This window comes from Muntiacus reevesi, chromosome 5 (genome assembly GCF_963930625.1).
Source record: "Muntiacus reevesi chromosome 5, mMunRee1.1, whole genome shotgun sequence".
In the NCBI taxonomy this organism is placed as follows: domain Eukaryota; kingdom Metazoa; phylum Chordata; class Mammalia; order Artiodactyla; family Cervidae; genus Muntiacus; species Muntiacus reevesi.
The window spans coordinates 77,242,254-77,262,163 of record NC_089253.1 but is presented as its reverse complement, the minus strand read 5'-3'; the positions used below and the strand labels follow the sequence as shown (position 1 = coordinate 77,262,163).

At 36.9% G+C, this 19,910-nt stretch overlaps 2 protein-coding genes across 5 annotated transcripts in view; both read right to left on the bottom strand.

The window, feature by feature from the left end:
- LOC136168297 (kinesin-like protein KIF28P) overlaps positions 1-18,212 on the bottom strand; it is a 74,924-nt gene extending 56,712 nt beyond the window's left edge. The window contains 4 exon segments of the mRNA XM_065935579.1: positions 132-167; positions 3,895-4,098; positions 9,770-9,964; positions 18,006-18,212. Of these exon segments, the coding sequence (XP_065791651.1) occupies positions 132-167; positions 3,895-4,098; positions 9,770-9,964; positions 18,006-18,212 (642 nt within the window).
- AHCTF1 (AT-hook containing transcription factor 1) overlaps positions 17,545-19,910 on the bottom strand; it is an 84,089-nt gene continuing 81,723 nt past the window's right edge. For all 4 annotated transcript variants that reach the window (XM_065935575.1, XM_065935578.1, XM_065935576.1 and 1 more), the window contains exon 36: positions 17,545-19,502. In XM_065935575.1, coding sequence (XP_065791647.1) covers positions 19,313-19,502 — 190 coding nt within the window. In that variant the 3' untranslated portion in view covers positions 17,545-19,312. The remainder of the gene's footprint in view (positions 19,503-19,910) is intronic.

Here is a 19,910-nt window from a genome sequence, read left to right as displayed (position 1 = left end):
GATAGTCGACGCCAGGCTAATGGGTGTTGATTTTATCTGTAGGATGGATGGGGAGGGGGGGAGCCCCTGCCATTTTTTAAACTGCAGAGAATCACTCAGAATTGTCTGTCAGAAAATATAATCACTGTTACCTGTTCGTTGTAAATTTCCAGCATGCTGAATGTAACCTGTATAGGGAAGAGCATAAAGTAAATTAGGATTCTCTTGAAACAGTCACCTTTGGGAGAAAGAAAAAGAAAAAAGGACTATGGAAACAACATAAATGTACAACAAAGGAAAAAGCTAAATATTAAAATAGTGAAACTCAATTTCACATGCAATATGAGATTCTGAAATAATTTTAATGATGTGGAGGAAGTTCTTAATATAAACCAAAAACAGATTCAAAAGTGTGTGTGTGTTTTGGTCTTGATTGTGAACAGAAAGAAAAGCTTTTTCTTTATTGTTCACTCTCCAATCTGAACAGATGCAGAGAAAAAGATTGGTCTTTACCTTACCATGCAACGTTAGCCAATCTCCTACCCCCTAAACAGAAGACTGGAGGAAACTGAGTGACTAGTCTAGAGAAAAGGCTCTGAGATATTGACACTTTGTCGCCACTTTACCCTCCTTGGGAAAAGCTGGCTTGTCTGTTAGCCACCCTTAGGTGAGTCTGGGCAGTCAAACCCCACCTCCCAAGAACTTCCAGCTAGCTTCAGAGAGCATCACAGTTTTAAAATGAACAAATGGGAGGGAAGGTCAAAATGGTAGAATAGGAGGACATGAAGCTTACTTCCCTCCACTCACACATCAGTAACATGTCTACATGTGGAGCAATTCTCACCAACATTGAGTTGGAACTGGCTGAAAGACTCTTACACAACCAAGGCGGGGGAAGAGATCCACAGAGAATTAGGTAGGAAAGAAAGAGAAGGAATCAGTTTGGGGTCTACTCCCCTGGGAGGGAGACAGAAGAGGAGAGAGATTACTGGCTTGAAGGGAGTGAGAGGTATGAAACCAAAATGGGCAAGCCAGCCCAGGATCTGTCACCAGTAGGATGAGTCCCCGCCGGAAACCAGTGGGACTGACAGCGGGCTGTAAGCCACGTAGACTCCACTCATGAGAATGTGCCCACACTTGCTCACTCCAGAAACAAGGCACAGAAGACAGATTAAAACTGCGTGGGACTCTGGTCAGTTTCCTGCAACTGCCCTGGCGAGCCCCACACCCAGCCAGAGTTGAGCAGCCACTCCACCCCATCTTGTCTCAGCACTGCTGCCCTCTGGGGGTAAGGGTGCTGGTGCTGGGAGGGGAAGAACAGACACAGAACACAGGAGCCGTCTGGGACCCAACCCTCTAGGCGTCTGCTCTGGCAACTTGGCAACGCCGCTCCCTACTGGGTAGTGACAGCCACTGAGAGAGGAGAAGCCTCAGCTCACACCTGGTTCTGACCCTAGCCCCTCCATTTCCAGAACTTCCCAGACAAGCAAAAACTAAGAGTTTATCAGTACTAAGTCAACCCTAAAAGCAATGTTAATAGGTCTTCTCTAAGTGGAAAAAGAAAAGGCTACAACGAGTTAGAATCTATAGGAAACAAAAAATCCCACTAGTAAAGGTAAATATATAATAACGGCTGTGGATCAACCAATTAAACAAACTAGTATGAAGATAAATGGGCTTCCCTCATAACTCAGTTGGTAAAGAATCGCCTGCAATGCGGGAGACCTGGGTTCGATCCCTGGGTTGGGAAGATCCCCTGGAGAAGGGAAGGGCTATCCACTGCAGTATTATGGCCTGGAGAATTCCAAGGACTGTATAGTCCATGGGGTCACAAAGAGTCAGACACAACTAAGTGACTTTCACTTCTCTTCACTTCATGAAAATAAAAGACAAAAAAAAAATTGTGCAGTCATCCAAATTGGCTTTTGAGCAGCGAGCAGTTACCCCACTTTTGGTAACAATATCTCATTGTGGTTTTGAGCTTCATTTCCCTAATAATTAGTGATGTTGAACATCTTTTCACGTCCCTGTTGGTCATCTGTATATATTCTTTGGATAAGTGCCTATTCAGGTCCTCTGCCCATTTTTAAATTGGGATGTTTGTTTTTTTGCTGTTGAGTTGTATGTGTTCGTTATATATTTTGAAAATTGACCTCTTATTGGATGTATGATTTGCAAATATCTTCTCCCATTCAATAGGCTGCCTTTTCATTTTAATGATGGCTTCCTTCTCTGTGCAAAAGGTTTTTCATTTTATCGATTCCATTTGGTTATGTTTGCTTCTCTTTTCCTTACTTTTGAGTCAGAGCCACAAAAACACCGCTAAGACTGATTTCAGTGCAGTTAGTACCTATGCTTTCTTCTAGAAATTGAATGGTTTCAAGTCTTACATTCAAGTATTTAATGCACATTAAGTTAATTTTGTGTATGGTATAAAATGAAGTGAATTTTAGTCACTCAGTCACGTCTGACTCTTTGCAACCCAGTGGACTCTAGCCTACCAGGCTCCTCTGTCCATGGAATTTTCCAGGCAGGAATACTGGAGTGGGTTGCCATTTCCCTCTCCAGGGGATCTTCCTGACCCAGGAACTGAAGCTGGGTCTCTGGCATTACAGGCAAACTCTTTACCATCTGAGCCACCAGGGAAGCCCTATGACATAAGATAGTGGTCTAGTTTCATTCTTTTGCACGTGACTAGCCAGTTTTCCTAACACTGTTTATTGAACAGATTCTCCTTTTCTCACTGCATGTTCTTCACTCCTTTGTCATAAATTAATCATCCATATATGTATGAGCTGATTTCTGGGCTCTCAGTTCTGTTCTATTGATCTCTGTGTCTGTTTTTGTACCAGTACCATACTTTTTTCAATTTAAAAATTTAATGAATTCCTAAATATTTGAAAATATAATTCCAGAGAAATTATTTAAAAGTCTACCACTGAAAGAAAAAGATAAAATCAGAAAACTTCATAAAAAACACTTTTTGAAAAAGTGAGTATCTGACACTAAAGAATATTGCAATTATTTTTCACTTTTTAAAAACCTTTTTATTTTGTACTGGGGTATAGTTGATTAATAATGTGGTGATAGTTTCAGGTGAATAGCGAGGGACTCAGTCGTACATATACATGTATCCATTCTCCCCAAACTCTCCTCCCATCCAGGATGCCACATAACATTGAGCAGAGTTCCATGTGCTTTATAGTAGGTCCTTCTTGGTTATCCATTTTAAATATAGCAGAGTAGTATCATACTTTCTTGATCACTATAGATTTGTAGTATAGTTTGAAATAAGGGAGTGTGATGCTTTCAGCCTTGTTTTTCTTTCTCAAGATTGTTTTGACTACTTGGGGTCTTTTGCAGTTCTATACAAATTCTAGAATTATTCTACTTCTGTGAAATTTGCCATTAGACTTTTGATAGGGATTGTATTGAATCAGTAGATAAATTTGAGTAGTATGGGCATTCAGATAATATTAATTCTTCCAACTCATGAACATGGGATGCAATTCCATTTATTTGTGCCTTCATCAGTTTCTTTCATCAGTGTACTATAGTTTTCTGTGTACAGGTGTTTCACCTTCTAGGGAAAGTAAGAAACTATGTTAGGACAATTAAGAAACAAGATAATATTCTTAATTTAGAAATAAAAATAAATTAAGATGAGAACACACCTTAAGATGTCTGCTTCTATGACACTCAAAGTGCCTCTAAAAAATATTTTCCTGGGTTTGCCTCCATAGAACCAGAAAAACTCAACATTTTATTTGATTTTGTAATGATATAAAGATTTTGGTATGGAAAATTAACATTATCCTAAAGTAGATATGCTGATAACTTCCACTGAAGGCAAGGAATTTCCACAATGAAAACAAATATTTTTCCTTAAAGAAGGGATTCTAGAATAATACATACCTGGTATTCTTGATTTTTGTCTCGGTTCTCAATTGCTTGAAATAGCTCTTCACACACATTTGGAATGATACCCTTGTTTGCACCAAACCCAATCATGGAATAGCTTTTTCCAGAGCCAGTCTGCCCATAGGCCAAGAGAGTAGTATTATAGCCTTGCCAAGCACTGTCCAGAATTCCTCTGCCAATATCATGAAAAACCTCTTTCTGGAAAGAAAATTGCAGGTATTATGTTCAGCACAGATTTTTTACAGTACTTTTAAAATCTAACATTCTGGTTTTGATGAATTCCACCTTAATTAGTATCATTCAACTTACTTGAAATATAACTCAGATGCTATCTTAGAACCAAAGGAATAAAGCTGGAAACCAAAAAAAGATTTGTCAGTTTGGAAGATACTGATCACCATGGGATCACCACAGATCTTCAATTAGCTAGTACCCATCAGTAACGGACTTGTGTATTTTACAAAACATGGGATAGGTCTTTAAAATTCAGCAAATAGACAAAAATTTCAAGGCTCCAAGGGACACAGACCAGCCAAAGTGTTTTCATTGGGTTGGCCAAAGCGTTCAGTACATTTAGAAAAACTTATCAGAAAATGGTGAATTTTTGTATAACAATTTTAATATTGAAGATGGAAAAATAAAAGCAACATTTTGGCATATTATGCATATTATTTCAAGAAAAGTAAAAAAAAATTATGCAATGTATGGAGAAGGTGCTGTGGCTGATCAAATGTGTTAAAAGTGGTTTGTGGTTTCCCTGGATATGTTCCATGGTCGAGTAGACTGCTTGAAGTTCAAGGTCAACTATCACAATTCTTTCAGTCTTTTAAAACTGTCTTTTAAAAACTGAGATAGAATTGACATATAACATTAAATAGTTTCAAATGTATAGCATAATGATTTGATATAGGTATTTATTGAGAAATGATTACCAGAATAATTTATTGAGAAATGATGACCAGAAGTTCACACCCATTACTTCACAGAGTTAAACATTTTTTTCTTCAACGAGAACATTTAAAGTCTACTCTCTTAGCAACCTTCGAATGTACAATGTTGGAATGTTAACTCCAGGCATACCTCAGAGATACTGTGGGTTCAGTTCCAAACCATCACAATAAAGAAAGTAAGGCAGTAACATGAGTGACACAATTTTTTTGGTTTTCCAGTGCACATAATAGTTATGTTTACACTATACTGTAATTTATTAAGTGTGCAATAGCATGACATCTAAAAAAATGTATATATCAATTAAAAAATATCTTACTGCCCAAAAATGCTACCCATCATCTGAGTCTTCAAGGAGTCACAATCTTTTTGTAATAGTATCATCAAAGATCACTGATCACAGATTACTATGAGAAATTGAAAAAAGAAGTCTTAAATATTTGGGAAAGTTACTAAAATGTGACACAGAGACATGAAGTGAGCAATGTTGGAAAAATGGCACCAATTGACTTAGGCTTGCTTGATTCAGGACTGCCAGAAATCTTCAATTTGTGAAAACAAAAACAAAATGCCCAAATACTGTATCTGAAAAGTGCAATAAAGCAAAGCACCTGTATAATCACCATGCTATACATTACATCTCTAGGACTTGTTTATCTTATTGGAAGTTTGTAACTTTTGATGTCCTTCACCATTTTCACCCAAATACCTGTCTCACCCCACTCAACTCTAACCTTGAACACTAAGCCCCTGCCTCTGGAAACCACTAATTTGTTCTCTGTTATCACGTTCATTTTTAAAAATATTCCACATTTAGTATTTCTTTTTCTGTCCAACTTATTTTCCTTAGCATAATGTCCCCAAGGCCCATCCATCTTGTTGCAAATGATGGCATTTCCTTCTTTTTAATGGTTGAATAATATTCTATTGTCTATATATGTATGTATATATACATATATATTTCTTGGTGGCTTATATGGTAAAGAATCTGCTTGCAATGTGGGAGACCTGGGTTCGATCCCTGGGTTGGGAAGATCCCCTGGAGGAGGGCATGACAACCCACTCCAGGATTCTTGCCTGGAGAATCCCATGGACAGAGGAGCCTGGTGGGCTACAATTCATGGTGTTACAAAGAGTCAGACATGACTGAATGACAGACATGACTGAGTGACTAAGCACAGAACTGCATATATATATACGCACACATATATTTTCTTTATCAATTGTCTTGATGATTGTAGATCTACCTACAATGGGTTTCAGATCTTCAAATTAATGTTGGCTACTGTAAGTCCTTTACAATTCCATGTAAATTATTGAAATAGTATAATTTCTGTAAAAAGTTACCATTGGCATTTTGATTGAGATTTTTTTGAATCTGTTGATCAATATGACTTCTTAATAATGTTGAGTCTTCTGATTCGTCTTCCTCTTCTTAATGTTTTATCGTGCACAGATTTTGCATAGATTTTGTAAATTTAACTGTTTCATGGTTTTGATGTTGCTGTAAATATTTTACAATCTTAATTACATTATTGTAATTATATGTGATTATAAGTATAAGTAATTACATAAATAAATTACAATCTTAATTTCCAGTTGCTCACTGCTGGCATCGAGAGATGGCTTCTCAGGTGGCTCAGTGGTAAAGAATCCTCTTGCGAATACAGGAGACACAGGAGATGGCGGGTTCAATCCCTGGGTAGGGAAGATCCACTGGAAGAGGAACTGGCAACCCATTCCAATATTCTTGCCTGGAGAATCCCATGGACAGAGGAGCCTGGCAAGCTGGAGTCCATTGGGTCACAGAATTGGATACAAATAAGCATGCATGTAGCATAGGGAATTCTATCAATTCTTATATATTGACCTTGGTTAACAAACTTATTCACTGTAGTAGCTTTTCACCCTCCTTTTCAGCAGATTCCTTAGGGCTTTTTTCATAGATGATTATGTTATCTGCAAGTAGTTATACTTCTTCATTTTCAATCTGCATATCATTCATTTCCTATTAATTGCCTTATTGCCCTGGCTGGGGCCTGCAGTGGATGTTATATAGAAATAATGAGATTGGACCTCCTTGCCTTGTCCCCATTCTGAGGGGCAACACATTCAGTGTTTTACCATCAAATGTGATGTTACTTATGTATTTGAGGGAAGTTCTATTTCTAAGAGGCTTCCTCCTATTTTTAAATTTGCTGAGAGTTTTTATCATGACTGGGTATTGAATTTCATCAATTGCTTTTTCTGCATCTGATCATATATTTTTCCCCCTCCTGATTCTGTTCATATGATTAATTACATCAATATTCATATGTTAAACTGATATAAAGTCCCACTTTATAATGATGTATTTTAAAAAATATACTGTTGGATTCTATTTGCTAAAATTTTGTTAATAATGTTTGTGTCTATCTTCATGAAGAAGGGTACTGATCTGCAGTGGGGTTTTTTTTGTAGTATTTGGCTGGGTTTTGGTGTAATATTGGCTTCAAAAATGAATGGTCCTTCTATCATCTACAAGATTTTTTTTTTCTGAGTTATCACTATTTCTTCCTTTAGTAGAATTCACAGAAAAGTCATCTGGGCTTAGGTTTTGGGAGCAGAAGTTAAACTATAAATTTCTTTAATAGATATAGGGATACTTGAGTTGTCTATTTTTCTGTGGACTTCAATAGATTGTATCCATTTCATCTATGTTAAATTTAGTGGCATTAAGTTGTTCATAATATTCTCTTATTATTTTTTAATGTCTGTAAGAGACATAGCAATGTGTGTTTCATTTCTCATCTTTGTGTTTTGTATCTTTTCTCCTTTCTCCCAGGTTTTGGTTTCACTGATTTTTTTCTATTATTTTACTGTCTTATATTAGTCTTCTTTAATCCCTTTCTTGCTTTTTCTATACTCTTCTTTTTCTAAATTCTTAGGTGGAGGAAGCCTAGGCTGTTGATTTGAGATTGTTCTCTAGTATAATCACTTCATGCTCTAAGCCCTGATTTGGCTGCATCCCACAAATTTTGACAAATGTTTTGATTTTCATTCAGTTCAAAATATTTACTAATTTCTTGTATTCTTTATTCCCCGGCCTATGGATTATTTAGGAGACTGTCATTTTCTAAATACCATGGAGTTTCCTAATAACTTTCAGTCATTCCTTTCTAGTTTAATTCCATTGTGGTCAGAGAAGATACTTTGTATGATTTCAGTTATCTTACATCTATTGGGACTAGTTTTATGATCCAGAATATAATTTACCATAAAGTCCATGCTCACTTGAAAAAAAGTGTGTAGTGCTGTGGTTGAACAGAGGGTAACAAAATTGTTCTATAGTTGTCAATTAGGTTGATAATATTGTTCTGGTCATCTGTACTATTGATCTGGGGTTATTTGCTCTATTACTCAGAGAGGAGTGATGAAGTCACCAATCAATGGCAGATTTGAATATTTCTCTTTCAGTGTCCACCAGCTTCTGCTTTGTGTACTTTGAAGTTCTGTTAGTAAGTACATACCCACTTAGGATGGTATGTATGCAATATTTCTTGTACTGAAGTCTACTTTGTGTGATATAAATATAGCATCTATAGTTTTCTTCTTCTTAGTGTTAACACGAGTATCTATTTATTTATATTTAAATTGTGTTTGTGTAGACAGATATGGGGCTTCCCAGGTGGCTCAGTGATAAAGAACCTGCCTGCCAATGCAGGAGATACAGGAGATTCAGGTGGCGTCCCTGGGTCAGGAAGATTCCCCTAGAGTAGGAACTGGCAGCAGCTCCAGTATTCTTGCCTGGAGAACCCCTTGGACAGAGGAGCCTGGCGGCCTCTGTCCCATGGGGTTGCAAAGAGTGGGACGCAACTGAGCACTCACGCACTTAAGATGACATAGTTGGATCCAGCTTTTCCTATCCAATCTGATTATCTGTATCATCTAATTAGTGTGTTTATTTACACCTGATAAAATAACCAGTGGTTGGCATTGACTCTATTATCTTGCTATTTGTATTCTGCTTATTTCATCTCCTCCTTGTTTCTCCCTCCCACTCTTTTCCTGCCATGCTCCAAGTTTCTTTCATAATTTTATTTTCCCACAGTTGACTCATTAGTTATACTTCTGTTGATTGATTTTTTTATTGATTGCTCTAGGACAGTGGTTCCCAAAGTGCATTCCGAGAAGACCTATGAAATTCTTTCAGTCCGTTTGTGAAGTCAGAACAATTTGACAGAGTATTTTTAGGCGTGGTTTAATAAAGGCTATAATCTTTGAGCTGAGTTTTCAAAGATGAGTAGGTAGACAAGAAGAACAGAGAGAAAAGGTTGAGAAGAAATGAACAGAGCCTCAGTAACCTGTGGGGAAATCTCAAGCATATATGTAACTGGACTCATAGAAGGAATAAAGGGAGACAAAAAATACTTGGAGAAATTATGGTTGAAATTTTTTCAAAATGGAAATTACGAACACATGGATTTATTCTGGTTAATGAGCTCTATCCACATTGAAATGACCACTTTTCATTTGTACTCCATTGTATCCCACATATATTATTATAGAACCTGGAACATTTGAATGCACTTTTTTGCCTGTCTCCCTACGCCAAATTCTGAGCAACTTTCAGGTAGAATAGTGTATGGCACATGGTAAATACTCAATAAACCAAAATTCTCAAATGCTGAGTGCCACACAAGTTTGGCTTATTTTGCTTATATCAGAGAGGAAAATATAACTGACTTGACCAATATTCCCTTTTCTACACAAGTAAATACATAAAAAAATAACAGACTTAAGTGTCTAAAAAATTACTTAGGCAACAGCTACACTTTTGGACTTCATAAAAAAATCAAGGTACTAATATATGGTTAACACTCAAAAAAAAAAAAAAAACAAACAAAAAACCTTCCATTGATGCTATTTTAAAGTAATTTACCTGGCCTGCAAATTTACTGCCAGAATCAGCTGAAATAAACACACCATCTTTATCCTTTTGAAATCCACTGTGAGACCAATATGCCAGGTCAAAAGTAAACGTCTTCGTATGTCCTGGATTCTTAGGGTCTTGTATAATGGTGGTGGTCCTGGAATGCATGGAAATCACACATTTGCTCCCAGAATTCTTCTCTCTCTATAGTCAAAATCACAAATTCAAGTCAATCATTACAGTTTTCCTGTCATCCAATTTTTTTGCAGGTCTTTACATCTAGTAAGAAATTAAGCCAATAACTTACCGTTCATTCATTTTGTTCTCTAATTATTCTTAGCAGCTGTTATGACAACAGTTGCTGTTATGGGTCCTCAGAATTTTTGAAAGGCTTGTCTCTAGTCATATTAACTTTCTGAGAGTAGCATATCTAACCCTCAACTATGCTAATAGCATAAACTACAGCTATGAGAATCAGAGATCCATTCCCAACATGACAACGTAAGACGCTCCACTGTCCCACTCTCCAACAAAACTGGTGAAAAGTATTAATAAAAAAAATGAAAATGACAAAAGAAAAAAAAGGAAATGGTTCTAAGAGCAACAGCCAATGAAGAAAGATCTATTCCAGAAATCTATCAAAATTTGGTAAGAAAGGAGAGTCCATGGTGTTTAAGCAAGACTATTCCTTCTCTCTCCACTGTCAGGTCAGCCAAGGAGAGACAACTCCAGACCGCTGGAGCTGACAGCAGAGGGCTCCTTCTCCTTGGGTCCCAGGAGGAGGGATTTCTTCCTGAGAGGAGAGTGTCGGCATTTCTCACCCTGCCGCCTTCTACCCGTGACTGAGGCTTCATGTGAGAAAGTATGGATGAGAGGTGGGAGCTCCTTCTTTTACCCACTTTCCACACATGGAACAGAGACTCTACCTTGGTTGCAGCGTGCTGAGAATACTGGGGTGCTGATCACACCTGCCCTGGCTCCCGAGGTGGTGGTTCTCTGCCAGGAGAGACAAGCTGAGAAGACTGCAGGTAGTTGTTCCACACTGACCGAACACTGGGCTTCTGGAGCAGGGCCATCATACAGAGTAGCTTCCTTGTGTCCCCACCCACAAATCCAGAGCCCTGGTTTAGAGATCTTGCCTGGGCACTTAACCTCTTCCCAAAGGAACTGACTTCCTTTGCCCCCTTAGAGAAGTTCCACACGAAGAGCACTCTTAAGAACAGAGGTGGCTGTGATGAAGGTGGCAATTCAGAGATTCAAGATAACAGGTTAAAGTACAGGTTTCTCTGGTTTGGCTTCCCTGGTGGCTCAGAGAGTAGAGAATCAGCTTGCAATGCAGGAGACCCGGGTTCAGTCCCTGGGTAGAAAGATCCCCTGGAGAAGGAAATGGCAACCCACTCCAGCATTCTTGCCTTGGGAAATTCCATGGACAGCGGAGCCTGGCAAGCTACATGGGGTCGCAAAGTCAGACACAACTGAGTGACTTTCACTTTTTTTTTTTTTTTTGTCTGGTTTGCTGGGGAGGAACCCACCTGGACTCAGAAAAAATATCAATCACTCATCTCAGAAACTAATCCTTTAAAAGGGAAAAAAAAAAAAAAAAAGGAACCAGAATTTGATTGAAATAGCTCGTAGAGCAATTTATGCCCCTGGACATTGTTGAAAACAGAGCAATCAGTGGACTTCACAGTTTGGTGTGGTCAAGAGAGAAAGGGGGCCCTACAAAAACTGCTACCATCCCACAGTGACCAGGTAGGAGACGAGACTTCACTAAAATAATCCAGCCAATCACTAAACAAATGTTGGGGAAGTTCATACAAATAGTCTTGTCCAGGCTTCAGAAACAGCAATAGGCCTTTGACTGATCAGAGACCCTGAAAGGAATTACATGCCAAACTGCTGACTGGCAGGAACGCTGCAAGTAGGCCTTGAGAACCAACAATCAAGGGAATAAATAACATGAACAGGAATGAGTCACAAAACTTCCTGGGCCTTGGGAATCTGGCCAGTTCCCAGGGATCATAGAACATTCTGAGACTTATGACTAGAAATATGAACATTTAACACAATAGCCAAAAATGCATATTTGCATGTAAGCTGATGACTATCAGCCAGCCTGCAGCTTAGTGATAAAAGCAGGACTCCTTTGGATGGCACTCTCAAGTCTCACCCATGGAATGGATGCACTGCCTGAGACCTTCAAACTGGGGACTCCAGATTGCTGTTCCAGGGACTTCCCAGTGTTCCTTAACTCTGGATGTAGATGTTCCCCCAATTTGGTGATGTATATGGATATGTATTTCCTGCTATACTGCTTGTGGATCTTCCAACTGGGGCTGTGGCTTGAATCTGGATGTATTTCCCCAATTTGGTGATGTATATATATTTATCTCTTGCTATACTGCTTGTCCTCATACTGTAACTTACTATAAGAAACTTCCTTAATTCTTGCCTACTTAAAGACAAAGTGGTTATTTTGCCAGTGAATCCTCTGAACCTGAACGTTCTTCAGCAGAAGGCAAATCTTTCAGCAAAACAAACAAGCAAATAACAATAACAAGCTATAGAGGGGTGGGAAGACCAGTACTCAGATTTGCTACAATATATTATCTAAAATGTCCAGTCTGTCCAATAAAAAACTGTGACTGCAAAGAAATAGGCAAGTAAGATCCATACACTGGAAGGGAAGCAACAGAACTGGCAACAAACTGGCAACTCTGTTTCTGGAAACAGAAACTGAATGATCTGATGCAGGAGTTACCAGAAAAGTAAAAACTATAAATATATTCACAGCACTGAAGGAAACCAGATTAAAGAAATAAAGGAAAGATTATAAAGGAATAATATAAACTGATTACATTAGATAATTTAGATGAAATCGACAAATTCCTAGACACCAAGTATGAAAAACTCAAGAAATAGACAATTTGAATAGACCCATAACAAATGAAGAGATTGTAGTAAAAACAAAACTACTCATCAAGAAATGGCTAGGCTGCTTGATTCTATCAAACATTAAACTCTTCCAAGACATAGCGGAGGGAATACTCCCTAACTTATTTTTATGAAGCCAGAATTATTACCCTGATACTAAATAGAGACAAAGATATCTCAAGAAAATAAAGCTACAAACCAGTATCTCTTGTAAGATACTGCAAGAATCCTCAACAAATCATTACTACTGTGAATCCTGCAACATATAAACAGAATTATACACCATAACCAAATGAGATTTATCCTAGGGAGGCAAGATTGGGTTTAACATCTGAAAACGTTTCTACTGTTTCAATTTTATGACCTTTGACATCCATGAATTCATAGAGATAGTGAACAACTTAACCTTTCGTGCATATCAACCAATCTGAAGGTCACATCCCAAGCACCTCCTTTATCTAATTCACACCCCAAGTCAGTGTTTCTCCCAACTCACATTACCCCAGAACAAGGAACCTAACAACTAGGCTGCACCTGACCAACTGAAGTCTAGATCTCATGGAAACTATACTAACTATCCAATCCTAAAACTGCTCAAACTTGCCTACTGTGCCTTGCCCATTCCTTCCTGTAAAAACCACAATAAGGGTGTGGGCCAGGCATCCTTTTCTCCCTTTGATACTTCCCTGTATGGCTACATGAAATGCTCCTTTCTCTTGAAAATTATAAGGCAGTGATTGCTGAATCTGTCACATTATATCTGATTAAAACAAATCTTGGGTACACTTTAAAATAATGATCAATGTAATATGTATCAATAGAATTAAAAAATCACATACCATCTCAACATGTAGAAAATGCATATGACAAAATTCAACACTCTTTCATGATAAACACACTCAAAACACATCAGTAACAGAATGGGACTTCCTCAATCTCAAAAGGGGCATCTATGAAAAACTCATGACTACTATCATACTGAAGTCAAGGCTGACTATTACTCTCTAAGAACAGGAAGAAGACAAGGATTTCTACTCTTGATGTTTCTATTCAACATTGCATGGGAGGGTCTAGCCAGGGAAATTAAGCAAGAAAAGGAAACAAAAGTATCCAGATAGAAAAGGAAGAAGTAAAATGATGGCTATTTGCAGATGATATGATCTTAGAAAATCCTGAGGAATCCACTAGAAACTATTACAACTAGTAATTGAGTTCAGTAAGGTTGCAGGATGTAAAATCAATATACAATAAGACTGTTTTTATACACTTTAAACAACCTGAAAATGAAATTAAGAAAATTTCATTTCTATTACTACCACAAAGAATAAAATACTTAAGAGTAAGTTTAACAAAAGAAGTACCAAACATACCCTGAATACGTCAAAACATCGTTGGAAGAAACTAAAGATCTAAAATTTAGAAAAACATCCCATTTCATAGATCGAAGGAATTGGCATTATTGCAGGCAGATTCTTTACCATCTGAGCCACCAGGGAAGCCTATTATTAGGAGAAAAATCCCCAAATGGATGTACATTCAATCCAACTCTATCAAAAGCCCACTTTCTTTGTAGAAATTAACAAGCTGATTGTAAAATTCATATGGACCTGACAGGCATCCAGAATAGCCAAAATCTTCAATCTTAAAAAAGAAAAAAGTAGGATTAAGACCAATCTCACAATTTAGTACAACGAACAGTTATCAAGAGAGTGTGGCACTGGCATAATGACAGACATACAGATTAATGTAATAAAGTGAAGAGTCCAGATACAAATCCAAATGTCTATGATCAACTGATTTTCAAGGCTGCCAAAATGAAGAATGGCCTTTACAAGGAATGGCACTGGGAAAACTCAATGGTCACACACAGAAGAATGAACCTGGATCATTACTTCACATTACTTTATATGATATATAAAAAGCAACTCAAAATGGACCAAAGACCTAAATGTAAGAGCTAAAACTAAAATAGAAAATATAAATCTTCATGACATTGGAGTGGACAAAGACAGATAAAACACCAAAAGCACAATTTTTTAAAATGGACTTCATCAAAATTAAAAATGTTTGTGCTTCAAAGGATGAAAAGATAACCCTTTGAATGGGAGAAAATTTGCAAGTTGTATATCTAATAAGAAATTGTAACTAGAAAATGTAAAGAACAGCTCAATATAAAAAGATAAACAGTCCAATTTAAAAATGAACAAAGGGTCAGAATGGACATTTCCCCAAGGAAGATACACTAATGGGCAATAGTACATGAAAAAATTCATGGCATCATTAGTTATCAGGAAAATGCAAATCAAAAAACCATGATATACCACTTCACACCAACTAGAATGGCTATAATGAAGTAAGATAAGTGTTGGCCTGGATTGGAGAAACTGGAACCCTCATACACTGCTAGTAGGAATATAAAATTTTCCAAGTAGGTGCGGCTGCTTGGAAAAGTTTTGACAATTTCTTGAAAGATAACACAGAGTTACTAGATGACTCAGCAATTCCATGCCTAGGTACATAACCAAAAGAAATGAAAACTTGTGTCCACACAAAAATCTGTAAACAAATATTTATAGCAGCATGATTCATAAAAGCTAACAGCGAACAGGTGGAAACCACCCACATTCAGAGGAATGGATGAACACAATGTGGTATATCCATACAATGGAATATTATCCAGCCATAAAGAAATGAACATTTGGTACAACATAGATGACACAACATAAAAATATCATGTCTTATCATATGATATGACATAAACCTTGAAAACATTATGCTGAAAGAAGCTAGCCACAAAAGACTATATAATTCTATTGATATGAATTGTACACAACAGGGAAATATGCAGAAACAGAGATTAGTTTAATGGTTGTTTAGGACTAGGGCAATGAGGTGATTCAAAATGTTATAAATCTGATCATGGTGATGGTTGCATCTGTGAATACATTAAAAGTCACTGAATTATACACCGTAAGTGAGCTAAATGTGTCCTGTGTAAATTATCTCAATAAAACTATTTAAAAGGTGGCTGAGATGATAAAGAAACTGCCTGCGATGTGGGAGACCCAGGCTCAATCCCTGGGTTGGAAAGATACCCTGGAGAAGGGAATAGTAATCCACTCCTGTATTCTTACCTGGAGAATCCCATGGACAGAGGAGTCTATAGTCTATGGGGTTGCAAGGAGTCAGATACTGAGTGACTAACACAATGGTGAAAATAACTAGAGCAGCTAATACTGAAGGTACTTATTTGTCAAACATCATGCTTAGTAATTTACAGATTACTTCAACTAGTGTTTCTAACGGCAATCCTGTGAGGTACCAACATCTCTATTTTAGACTTTAGGAAATCAAGGCTCAGAGCTTAAAACCATGCTCAAAGCCACACAGGAGGTAAGGGATAAAGTCAGGTTTTGAACTCAAGTTCATCTGACTTCAAAGGCTCCTGACAGTCGGGACTTCCTTGGTAGTCTAGTGCCTAAGAATCCACACCGGGGGACATGGGTTTCATCCTTGACCCATCCTGGAAGACCTCACATTCTGCCAGCAACTAAGCTGGTGTGCTAAAACTACTGAGGCAGTGCTCTAAAGCCTGCAAGTCCCAACTTCTGAAGCCCACAGTTCCAGGGCCATGCTCCGCAACAAGAAGCCACTGCAACGAGAAGTCCACACGCCGCACCTAGAGTAGCGCCAACTTGTTGCAACTAGAGAAAGCCCACATTTCAACAGAAAGCACAGAAATGAAGAACCCATGCACCGCAACCCAGCATGCCCCCAGGCCTCCAAGGCTCCTCACAGCCATTGTCTTACAACAAAGGAAGTCTCATCAAGTTGGATCTCTGATCCCACGGTGAAAGCAAGACTGGATATGAAGTTAGAAAATGAGGCAGGGTCTAGGTCACCAAGGCAGTTTAACAGTTGTCCAGATGTGATCCGTAACTACCCCCAAACCATTTTCTGAATTCATTTTCTTTCCTCCTACTATTCCAGCCTAAGATAATCAACTTCGGTGGTAGATATGAATCAAAGAGGACCTAATTATATAATTGTTTTACTGCCCATTTCTATTTCATAATTAACTGTCCTTCAATGTGGTAATTTAATTTACTGATCACAAGTTAACTCTGACATGTTTTGAATCTGTTCCCTGAGAAACTAGGCCACTTTAGAAACCTTAACTAGTGGCTACACTTAAGTGAGACATAACCACACTCATGTCTAGTTATAAAGTTATAAAGTCTAGTTATAATCACGTCTGCCTGATTCCTAAAGTATTTTCCACAATATAGAGGAATGTTAAGGGATAGGACAGAATTGATATCAACTGAATATGTGCAAAGCAATATTTTGTATTAATGGACGAGAGTAAAAGCAGCAAACTATACAAGTGGGAAAGTAGATGTAATATGAGGTCATCACTACCCTGTATCCCATTCAGAATTATTATCAAATAAGGCTTTGCATGTTGTTTCAGCATACTCTTATCAAGATCTTACTTATCTCCTTTATGGCCATCTCAAATTCTTCTAGCTCTAGGAAGTCTTCAAGTTCTGTGCAGGCAGAATGAACTGTACCCAATCTTTCTCTGGGGGCCAAGATGATTCACATTACCATGGTACATATTGCTATAAATCAATAGCATACATAAGACTATATGCTGCTAGAGAACAAGGACCTTCCTATGTATCCTCAGTTTCTAGTTCATGTTTGATCCACAACAAATAAGCAAAAGTCCGCTGAATGGATCAACTGTTCACAATTATCTTGAAATTCAACTACTCCATTGATAATCAAAGACAGGCAATTGCTAAAGGTCCCAGAATAAGTATAACTCATATTTTATCCTAAAATGTTTTAGCAACAGTTTAATGACTGGTATTTTTGTAAAAAGTTATACAAATACAATTATACATAAAAGCATATAAAATACATAGAGTTCATTCAGAACTGCAAATTTGTTTGCTTATGATCTGTTGTTTTTTTTTGGGGGGGGGAGAAGTACATTATTAAAAATACATAGCACATGTCTATATTCACCAAACTGCATTGGTTTAAAAAATTATTGACAAAACATTTTTCTTGTCAATTTTTTCTTTATTGTGCTACTTGTGCAAAGGAATGAAATTGGTTTCTGAATTATGTTTAATTTAGATCTTTAAATTACTCATTTAACAAGTTCATTTAAATAAATTTAATATTCGGTAAAGGACAAGCAGCTTCAATACAAGTCTGATAATTATTATTTAAAAAATTAATAAAATGAAAGTCATGGTCAAACTTTCAACAAGGCAATGTAACATTTATCACTAACCTGACTAAAAGGCCGCACTCGCACTGCTACTTTCACACTGTCAATACTTGGCATAGGCGTTTTCATCATTTTCCCATTATTCGTATTGTTATTTGGTAGAAAAATAATGTAGAAGGTACACCGCTTATGCTTCACACTGAAACACTGAAAGCTTAGCCAACAAAAGCAGTCTGTTTCTAGACAATCAATTATTAATGGTCCATTCATTACACACTATCAATTACCTGTTATAATTTTACAATACTTATTTATTGATGAATTTTATAGCCCACATCAAGTATCACCACTTAATTGCACACAGTCACATTGCAGAAAACAGAGTGGTTTTTCTTTTCCTTTTTCCACATCTACTCACACTCTTTACCCATCCTCAATACTCTGTGCCTGAGGTCCTATGAGATTTTGTCATTTTAAAACCTGAATGTTTTAAGGGATTTCTTTGATTCAGTAGCAAGCTCCTTCACAGCAAGAATGTTTATAAAATTTGTTCAAACTTTTCATTCTATTAATATTAGGCACATACAAAGTGCACTGAATAGCCACGAAACAGCCTTCTTTTTAAACATTTCCTTTCTTACTACTCAAACCCCTTTAAGAAGTTGCTAGTGAGCAGTGAACCGGTCAGTCTAACCTGGATAATTAGTCTCTGAATAATTAAGAGACTTTAAAGGTAATAGCCTTTAAGCTTGCTGAACAAAAAATGCCAACATTATATTTAATCAATGCATTACTTGGAAAATTACTAATTTGAGGTAGAATACACAAAATATGTTAAACTACAAAAAAGTGGCAAAATTACATGCCCATAATTCAATTTCAACATAGTAACAGCCTCCCTCAATTTAATATTAGAAGTTTTAAAATCACAGAAGCAAAGTGCATAAATTATAAAATAGCAACTTAAAAAAAAAAAACAGTTCAGTCATCTTCAAACTGGTCTAATACTTTTAACTATAGACAAAGAAAATGGAACCAATATCTACTAGCATATAAAATCACTATTAAAACAGAAATCCCCTCTCAAAAATCTAACAGACACAGACTACTGTAAAGTATACTTTATTTAACATTCCAATAAGCCATATTTACATATTATATAAATGTATGAAGTCTTAATATAAAATAGAAAAAACTGCCTGGACTAAAAGAATCACACTCCATATGGAGTTACTTTACTTATTGAAGACATTGTTTACAAAAATTTACAATAATTTATATAAATTATTTTCTTCCAAATTAATGATTTTAATAATCCACACAATTCTGATGACTTTACAAATAGGTGTACATTAAAAAACTTGAAAAAATTACAGCATTTTTCTGCGTAGAACTTGCTTTGGAAAAGAAGACAACTTCTTCCTGCTTCTTCCAACAGTTTTTCCTGTTACTTCAGCAGTCTTTCTTGGTTTGATCTTGACTCCATCAACTGGGCTTGCCAAGGGAGAAATCAGTTTAATTTCTACTGGAGGAGGTGACCAACTTTCTCTTTCTGTGTTTCTGAAATCAAGATATAACTCAAGTAAGAATAAACATGTTATAGTATAAAATATAGTCCACTTCCCAATATATGAAGAAATCTTAGATACCACCTTTTTCTAGTGCTTTCATTTTATAAAGGAGAAGTAAAATAAAACTTTAGTTAAATAAACTAATTTGAAGCAGAGTTAAAAATTCACATGATAGAAATTATCCTTTATGTTTGGGATCCTCAAAACAATTACCGTTTGAATTTTCATTTAAATATTTCATATGTATTAATAAATACTACTGCTTTACAAGGAAGGGCCAAATATCAGTAGTTAGTCCATAGGAGAGCCCAAGAGGCTCATAAAATATATGAGAAATGGGAATTCTCAAATACCAGCAATTAGAAACTATGTATGTATTTCATAATATGAAGTAGTT